Source organism: Coregonus lavaretus (genome assembly GCF_964263955.1).
Source record: "Coregonus lavaretus genome assembly, chromosome: 3".
NCBI classification, from domain to species: Eukaryota; Metazoa; Chordata; class Actinopteri; order Salmoniformes; family Salmonidae; genus Coregonus; species Coregonus lavaretus.
Window position 1 is genome coordinate 45,363,665 of NC_139990.1, and position 9,924 is coordinate 45,373,588.

Here is a 9,924-nt window from a genome sequence, read left to right on the forward strand (position 1 = left end):
CTACGCTGTGCGGGAGGTCAGCATCCACCGCTTCAGTAAGATCCTCAGTGAGTTTGCCCTGGAGTACCGGACCACGCGGGAACGCGTCCTGCAGCAGAAACAGAAGAGGGCCAACCACAGAGAGAGGAACAAGACCAGAGGAAAGATGATCACAGATGTGAGTGTTGTTGTTCACCTAACAGGCCTGGTCATGGGAAGTGGGCCAAATGGCACCCTACTCCCTATATAGTGCACTACTTTTGACCAGGGCTCTGCTAAAAAATTGTGCAATATAAAGGGAATAGGGTGCCATTAAGGACGCAGACCTTGTATATTTAAATGCTTTTAGTCCCTTGTCTCTTTGTCCTTTGTCCTTATTCTCCTGTCTTCTCCTGTGTTCTCCCGTGTTCTCCTATCTTCTCCTGTGTCCTCCTGCGTTCTCCTGTGTTCTCCTTTCTTCTCCTGTGTTCTCCTGTGTTCGCCTATCTTCTCCTGTGTTCTCCTATCTTCTCCTGCGTTCTCCTGCATTCTCCTGCGTTCTCCTGTCTTCTCCTGTCTTCTCCTGCGTTCTCTTCAACTGAGACTCTCTCAATGTCTTTCTTCAACTTCCTCATTCTCATCCTGAGGATTTCATACCTGCTCACTCTCCAAACCCGTGGCCACAGGTCACCTCAGACAACGCAATCATTTCCAATGACATCAGCATAGTTTCATACATCCAGTACAGTGATTGGTTACTGTAACAATAATCAGTGATCTATTTCCAATGTATCCTCTTGTAAAACAGCAGGACTGATCCCCTCCTCGCATTCCTACTCCTCTTCCTTATACCCATCCTCCTACCCCTCCTGCTCCTCTTCCCTCTCCACCTCCTCCTCCTCCTCCTCCTCCTCCTTCTGCTCCCCCTCCTCCCTGTGTGATGATTAAACTCCCTCCAGCCCAGAGGGGCCTGCAGCCGGCTGTAGGAGGGAGATGGAGCAGCACTCCAGGGCCTGTTGTCCTTGGTGGGGTTCCCCTCCAGTTCAAGAGCACCCTAATTCAATCACTGTGTGAAAAATTCAAACCTTTGGATGTCCCTGCAGCAGAAATATCTAGCCCACAGCGTGATCCCGCTGCTCTTACAGGGAGGAGCGGAGCACAGTTGTGTGGTCGTCATACCCATTGGTGAATTTGTGGACCATAAAAAGTATTAAAAAGACTAAACGTGTGTTAATAGTCGACAGCAGGTTTTAGATAACCTCTTCACACATCAAAGACATTTACACAATAGAACATTCCTCATGATTATTTTCATATTTCTGCTCATTCTGTTTGACTATGACGCCTCCAGCACATGCCTTATTATCATTTACGTCATTTAGCAGATGCTCTTATCCAGAGTGACTTACAGTTAGTGAGTGCATACATTTTCATACTGGCCCACCGTGGGAAACGAACCCACAACCCTGGCATTGCAAGCGCCATGCTCTACCAACTGAGCTACAGGGGACCATTAACATCTCCTTGTATGTGTCTTCCTCTTCATTTCATCTTCCTCCTGTTCGTCTGTAGAGTGAGGATGAAGAGGACGGTGAGGTATGGGTGTGTGTGTGTGAAAGTGCGAACAGGTGCATGTGTGTGTGTACTGCCAAATCTTTGAGTTGTTATTGAGTCCTACTAGAATGTAACTCTACTAACAGGCAACATTTAAAAAAAACATCTACTAGATTTAGTATTTACAGTCTTTACAGTATTTACTGAATACTAGAGGTGCCTCCCAAATGGCACTCTATTCTACTGCACTGTTGGAGCTAGGAACCCAAGCATTTAGCTAGGTATTACTGCACTGTTGGAGCTAGGAACCCAAGCATTTAGCTAGGTATTACTGCACTGTTGGAGCTAGGAACCCAAGCATTTAGCTAGGTATTACTGCACTGTTGGAGCTAGGAACACAAGCATTTAGCTAGGTATTACTGCACTGTTGGAGCTAGGAACCCAAGCATTTAGCTAGGTATTACTGCACTGTTGGAGCTAGGAACACAAGCATTTAGCTAGGTATTACTGCACTGTTGGAGCTAGGAACAGAAGCATTTAGCTAGGTATTACTGCACTGTTGGAGCTAGGAACACAAGCATTTAGCTAGGTATTACTGCACTGTTGGAGCTAGGAACACAAGCATTTAGCTAGGTATTACTGCACTGTTGGAGCTAGGAACAGAAGCATTTAGCTAGGTATTACTGCACTGTTGGAGCTAGGAACCCAAGCATTTAGCTAGGTATTACTGCACTGTTGGAGCTAGGAACACAAGCATTTAGCTAGGTATTACTGCACGGTTGGAGCTAGGAACACAAGCATTTAGCTAGGTATTACTGCACTGTTGGAGCTAGGAACACAAGCATTTAGCTAGGTATTACTGCACTGTTGGAGCTAGGAACACAAGCATTTAGCTAGGTATTACTGCACTGTTGGAGCTAGGAACACAAGCATTTAGCTAGGTATTACTGCACTGTTGGAGCTAGGAACAGAAGCATTTAGCTAGGTATTACTGCACTGTTGGAGCTAGGAACACAAGCATTTAGCTAGGTATTACTGCACTGTTGGAGCTAGGAACACAAGCATTTAGCTAGGTATTACTGCACTGTTGGAGCTAGGAACAGAAGCATTTAGCTAGGTATTACTGCACTGTTGGAGCTAGGAACCCAAGCATTTAGCTAGGTATTACTGCACTGTTGGAGCTAGGAACACAAGCATTTAGCTAGGTATTACTGCACGGTTGGAGCTAGGAACACAAGCATTTAGCTAGGTATTACTGCACTGTTGGAGCTAGGAACACAAGCATTTAGCTAGGTATTACTGCACTGTTGGAGATAGGAACACAAGCATTTAGCTAGGTATTACTGCACTGTTGGAGCTAGGAACACAAGCATTTAGCTAGGTATTACTGCACGGTTGGAGCTAGGAACACAAGCATTTAGCTAGGTATTACTGCACTGTTGGAGCTAGGAACACAAGCATTTAGCTAGGTATTACTGCACGGTTGGAGCTAGGAACACAAGCATTTAGCTAGGTATTACTGCACTGTTGGAGCTAGGAACACAAGCATTTAGCTAGGTATTACTGCACTGTTGGAGCTAGGAACACAAGCATTTAGCTAGGTATTACTGCACTGTTGGAGCTAGGAACACAAGCATTTCGCTACACCCACAATAACATCTGCTAAATATGTGTATGTGACCAATAACATTTTATTTGATTGATTTGATTTGATTGTATAGGGAATAGGGTGCCATTTGGTTAGGGGTTAGAGGTTAGGTTTAGAGTTAGGTTAGGGGTTAGGGTTAGGGGTGTGTGTATGTGTGTGTTTGCGTGTGCGTCTGTGTGCGTGCATGCGTGCTTCCTTATCAGTGTGTATGTGTGTGTGTGTGTGTGTGTGTGTGTGGAAAGGTAGGCTATGGAAGTTCTGTTCACTGCAAGTCCACAGGCAAGGGAAGCAGGGTAGGCCAAACTCAAACCAGACCCCAGGAGGTCAGAATCCACAGACAAGCACTTCCTGATAGAACCTAATCCAGGGTAATAGACCTCATAAGAACCAGAGGTTCATCTCTTAAAACCCAATGAGGTCCACATGAGAGCCTGAGTCCCAAATGCCACCCTATTCCTTATACAGTATAGTGCACTACTTCTCACCAGAGTACTTGTCAAAAGTAGTGCACTATAAAAGGAATGGGTGCCATTTGGGATGAAGCCACAGCCTGCTGACCAGGATCAGGTTATACAGCTCTGTTTGTTCTATAATGGAACCAAGATGGCTCTGACTGTCAACAGGGAAGAAATCAGCAGGTTTCAATACAGATGGTTAGGTTTTACTTCACTGTATGTAATGTAAAGGTTCATAAGACGGTCGTCACATAGCGCTGATAACTTAGGTCTAAGTACTGTTAACTTATGACTAATAAGTTATGACAAAGAAATGTGTTGAATGGTTTTTTGAGTGTGTGTTTTTGTTGGGGTGGGGTTATTGGTTTGTTCGTTGTTGGTTTGTTACAGATACTAAATAAATATGGCTTCTGTTTGTGGGATACAATTTTAAAAAGTGCACGCAGCATGTGACCGTTTCTAATTGTTTCAGAGTGCTGTTGATGGTGCCAGAGAATGATGACCAATTGAACCATTTTAATACATAGATTTAGGAAGTTTCATCTCTAACCTAGCTCTTCTCTCCTCCTCCACCCCACAGGATGGAAAGTTTGGCGGTAGCGCCCCGGGGCCTGTAAGCCAGGAGGGTGTGCTGCCGCAGGGTCTGCAGTATGCAGAGGATGCAGCAGAGCATGAGAACATGAAGGCAGTGCTGAAGAGCAGCTTGCAGGGCTGCAGTGAGAGTGGAGCGTCCACCGTGCCTGGTCTACGCACACGCACCAGAGCCAGCAGACCAGGTCAGTCTGACGGTCCACCACCTTCACACAACTCCTGGAAAAAAGATAAACTTCTGAAGGACTTTTTTTTTTACAACCGCCAGCTCCACTACACATGAGGTTGATCCTGTCTGTCCTTCTCCTCTCTCCTTGTCTTCTCTCCTTGTCTTCTCTCCTTGTCTTCTCTCCTTGTCTTCTCTCCTTCTCTTCTCTCCTTCTCTTCTCTCCTTGTCTTCTCTCCTTCATTTCTCTCCTTATTTTCTCTCCTTCTCTCCTCTCCTTCTCTTCTCTCCTTCTCTTCTCTCCTTCTCTTCTCTCCTCTCCTTCTCTCCTCTCCTTCTCTTCTGTTCTCTCCTTCTCTCCTTGTCTTCTCTCCTCTCCTTCTCTTCTCTCCTCTCCTTCTCTCCTCTCCTTCTCTTCTCTCCTTCTCTTCTCTCCTTCTCTTCTCTCCTCTCCTTGTCTTCTCTCCTTCTCTCCTAGGCCGTGTGGGTCCATGGGGCTCATCAGTGATCGATGACCCACCCAATTGCACAGAGACAGACGCTGCAGACGAGATCATGGAGCGCATCGTCAGGTCAGCCACTCAGGGGCCCAGGACACGGATAGAGCCTCGCGAGAGGAAGAGGTCCAGAGCCAACCGCAAGTCACGTGAGTCAGAGGGCCTTTTTACACTAACAAAATATTTGAAGTAAGAGTTGCCTTTGTTTGACATCAGATTTGCAACTTTTCTTTTTAAAGTATCCTTACATTAGCTTTGGATGTGGTGTGGCCAAAGGTTTAACTGCCTCCGACATCTAATTGTGGATATTCTGTCAGTGTTAATGCACACTATCTTATTTTCCAGCATCACCTGAAGAGTGATACAGTTCAACACAACACTAACAACACACTGCTACAGTAAATACATCCAGTTCTATTAAAACCTCTTCATGACTCCTGTCCCCTCGCGCTCTCTCTCTCTCTCTCTCTCTCTCTCTCTCTCTCTCTCTCTCTCTCTCTCTCTCTCTCTCTCTCTCTCTCTCTCTCTCTCTCTCTCTCTCTCTCTCTCTCTCTCTCTCTCTCTCTCTCTCTCTCTCTCTCTCTCTCTCTCTCTCTCTCTCTCTCTCTCTCTCTCTCTCTCTCTCTCTCTCTCTCTCTCTCTCTCTCTCTCTCTCTCTCTCTCTCTCCCTCCCCCTCTCCCTCTCCCTCTCTACAGTGAGAAGAACACTGAAAACCGGTCTGACGCCAGAGGAGGCCAATGCCTTGGGGTTGTCCAGTGGTTCAGAGATGGCTGTGTGACAGGAAGAGAAGTAGAGCTGGATCCAGCAGCCCAGCACACACAGAGACCTGGGAAACCCTCTTACTGCCCCGCCCTTCACTGACCCCTGACCTCTAACCCCTGCTCAACCAGCCAGCCAGTCCACTGCTGCACCATCGCTTAGCTTGGTCTTTCCCCTGGTTCAGCTTTATGATGACTGTAGCTCACCTTTCTGTCTGTGGTTTGTGCAGGTAGCTGTGACACAGTGTGCCACCTGGTTAAGATGGTAGACAATTGTCAGGAAGAGACCATGAGGATTATGGTCCTCATCCAGGTTAATAGATGGTTTTAAGTGGGCAAAGTGGTATTGGTATAGGGGCAGTTAAAGGGGTTCAGTGATCCAGATGACCCAGCTCCACACACACTCAGGTAGAGTTCAGCATCCCAACCACTACACCATGCTGCTGTGCCGACTTGAGTGTTTCATGTTGTTCCTATCAGTTGTTTCTCCTAACGTTTGAATACGAGGCTGAGGTCTTTGAGGAACATCTCCCATCCCAAATGTAAGTCTTAATCACTTGATGAAGCTCATAGTGACCACATGACTAGCGGTGAATCTCAGTTGTATTTCCTTGATTCCTTGTGTCTTCTATCCTCACCTCTGTCTATACAAGGCATTGGAGGACTAGATCTGAGGTTCCTCCTCCCTAACCTTTTTCTCAATTGAGATTCACCCTGTGACTGAAAGATACAAATTGAGACTTACCCACACAGAAGACCTTTAGCCTCAGGACTTCTGAAGCACACATGAGTGCTTTAATCACTGTGGACTTGTGTCTGAACCCAAAAGGCCTCGTTGAATAGTAAAGAAGTTAGCATTGATGCTAAAGAAGTTAGCATTGATGCTAAAGACGTTAGCATTGATGTTAAAGACGTTAGCATTGATGTTAAAGACGTTAGCATTGATGCTATCTATCCCCACTAATGATGAGCATTTGTTTATATAGAAATGGCTGTGTCCACAGGCTGTTTTGTTCTACTATACTACTGTGGTCGTTTTTGGGGGTTTTAAAATACTTTAATGCGTGAGAAGAAGGTGCTCAGAGAAGGAATATTTGCACTGGATGTAGAAGTTGGATATTTAGAGGAAAGGAATGTGAAATCCTTGACACACACTGATGTACCACTCAGATATATGAATTTTAAAAATACACCAGATAGAACCAGCAATGAAACAGTAGCACAGTTGATTATACCATCTAATTTCTGAGGAAAGGTGAACAGATTCCATTGACTTTTGCAAACAAAAATTTGTCACATATGTTGTTGATTAAGTTGGATTTTACACAGATGGAACAAACTGGAATTCCAAGAGGACACGCCATGATGTGTTGAGGGAAAGTATAATTTGCTACATACAATTTAATTACTCTATTCCACTTTTAAAAAACACATAACATATCAGAGTCATCAACTTTGGTGAGAACAGTCTGTGAGTTGACAAGTGTACAGAAGGGACGATGCTACTGGGTCCAGACAGACCGATGTCTGTCAATCACGCGTAGCGAATGTTACAGCTTTAACCTATAGGCCTACCTACAACATACATGTTCAAGCTTTAGCCTCTAGGCCTGCCTAGTACCTACAATTACACGTGTTGCATGCATGACACCAGTGTTACGCAAGCTCTTGCTGTTGTTTGCTGCAGGACATTTCTTCTATGCTTGAAACATACTTATTGTAGGGTGTTAGATCTGACAGGGAGATATATTTACACTAGTTACATGTACATACTCTCTCTTTAAGCAACATTTAAGAATAGAAAAAAAGTAAGAGATTAATAATTGGTTATTCTAGAAAAACTTAATGAGCTTCAACTGAATGAGTGCCTTTTATAGACAAGTCTATTTATTCAGTCATGTTCAGGGAGATATTTGTTACAGAAAACATTACTGTGTGTAATGAAAGTACTTCCTCCATAGGTCAATTCAACAGCTGTGACTTCCTGTTTTTATTAGTTCCTAGATTAATACATTTCAGTACTATGTTCCATGGCTTGATGTCCTGGAAACATTTCTCTTCCATTTGACAACTAAACTAGAGTTATAGCTGAGTGTCTAGAGACAATATTTCAATTTTAGCAGTTTTGTCACAAAAAAAGGTTGTACAAAAATATATTAGTTGTTTCCATTTGCCTTAATTTAAAATTAGGGCATATACTATATCTGAACTTTCCTACACTGTTGACTTTTATTGAGGTATAGTGGTTGTAGTCAGCTAGCTAGCTAGTTTTTTAAAGTGCATAATTCCAGTTTACATTTGGAATTGTGTAGAGAGTTTCTACACAGTAACAAACATTCACTGTGATGGAAACATAGCCATTGTCGACTAAACATGAAAGAATATATGCTTGCAGCAACACAAACCACGCCACAACATAACAGTCACACACCTATATGTCTTTCTCATGGAGAACTTACAATTTGGTATGAAACTATCCAGCACCTTATACACCATTTGTAGCATGCGTCTTTTATTGAGGAAAACCAGAACATTAACAAAGTGAGAAAGTATATTCTTTCAGCCTTTTTCTCAGATGGTAATTTTGAGTATTGTAAAATTAAAAATTAAAAAAACTCAATGTACATGTAAAGTGATAATGGGGGAAGAATGCTGTAAAATGATGTAAATGTCACAACGATGTGTTTTATGTCTTTCATTTGTTGGTATTTTGTATAGAATAGTGTATTATAGTTTTTTTTTTTAAAGCAGTGTTATTCTATGGAAATTGTAATTTAAGTGAAAACCAAGCCATGCATGGTTAAAAAAAAATGTCTACAGATGTGGTGTGTCACGTTATGTTAGCGATAAAAGGAGATTCATTTGATTTGAATGCTCAGAGGCTTAGCGTTTATGTTTTATTGTTTTAACTCTGCACATGACTTGAAACACATTAGGATAGACGGAGTGATCGATGTAACCACCTAGGGCTGGATTCAATCTGTATCGCTGAAGTTCAGCGTTATAGCGTGATTGAAATGTAAAGCCAATGTTCCAGCATTAGCGTAGACTGCATTCATGGTAAACGCTGCATATGTCGGCTCAATCTGAAATATTGGAATATATGGAACCTTCAGCAGCCTTTGATTCCATCGCATGCAATAAAACATGGCTGTGTGTCCCAAATGGCACCCTATTCCCTATATAGTGCACTACTTTTTACCAGGGCCCAGAGTCCAAAAGTAGTGCACTGTGTAGGGAACAGGGTGCCATTTGGGATGCAACCCATGTTGTCTCTGATTGGATATATTAGTTCCTTTTCATCCACTGCTGTACCATAACAAGTCAGTGTGGGACTTGGACACAAGCACATCCAGACTTTGTGAGCTTTTCTTGCGTCTTTGCCCTCCTCCAACAAAAACTGTATGTATTAAAATCTTGCAATAAAAAGGCTTTTAAGAAACATTCAGCGACATTGTGTGAATTTGTTGTGTGAGGGAAAAAAAAGTATAATTCTTTCTTAAATGTGTTCTGGTAATAACCCCAGAGCCACTACTAATAGCCTGGCACTATACTGTATCTACTGTAGCATACTGAATTAATGTCCACCATATACTGTATCTGTTGTAGCATACTGAATTCATGTCCACCATATACTGTATCTGTTGTAGTATACTGAATTAATGTCCACCATATACTGTATCTGTTGTAGCATACTGAATTCATGTCCACCATATACTGTATCTGTTGTAGTATACTGAATTAATGTCCACCATATACTGTATCTGTTGTAGTATACTGAATTAATGTCCACCATATACTGTATCTGTTGTAGTATACTGAATTAATGTCCACCATATACTGTAGCTGTTGTAGTATACTGAATTAATTTCCACTGTATACTGTATCTGCTGTAGCATACTGAATTAATGTCCACAATATACTGTATCTGTTGTAGCATACTGAATTCATGTCCACCATATACTGTATCTGCTGTAGCATACTGAATTCATGCCCACCATATACTGTAGCATACTGAATTCATGTCCATCATATACTGTATCTGTTGTAGCATACTGAATTCATGTCCACCATATACTGTATCTGTTGTAGTATACTGAATTAATGTCCACCATATACTGTATCTGTTGTAGTATACTGAATTAATGTCCACCATATACTGTATCTGTTGTAGTATACTGAATTAATGTCCACCATATACTGTATCTGTTGTAGCATACTGAATTCATGTCCACCATATACTGTATCTGTTGTAGTATACTGAATTAATGTCCACCATATACTGTATCTGTTGTA

The 9,924-nt window shown here is 42.6% G+C and overlaps 1 protein-coding gene across 1 annotated transcript in view; it reads left to right on the top strand.

The window, feature by feature from the left end:
- Window positions 1-5,648, top strand: part of LOC311107476 (FH1/FH2 domain-containing protein 3-like) — a gene marked incomplete at its 3' end in the record, with an annotated part of 171,805 nt that extends 166,157 nt beyond the window's left edge. The window contains exons 24-28 of the mRNA XM_084149972.1: window positions 1-157; window positions 1,531-1,554; window positions 4,196-4,391; window positions 4,851-5,018; window positions 5,566-5,648. The exon at window positions 1-157 is cut by the window's left edge and continues 36 nt beyond it. Coding sequence (XP_084006098.1) covers window positions 1-157; window positions 1,531-1,554; window positions 4,196-4,391; window positions 4,851-5,018; window positions 5,566-5,648 — 628 coding nt within the window. The remainder of the gene's footprint in view (window positions 158-1,530; window positions 1,555-4,195; window positions 4,392-4,850; window positions 5,019-5,565) is intronic.
- Window positions 5,649-9,924: the final 4,276 nt, after the last annotated feature.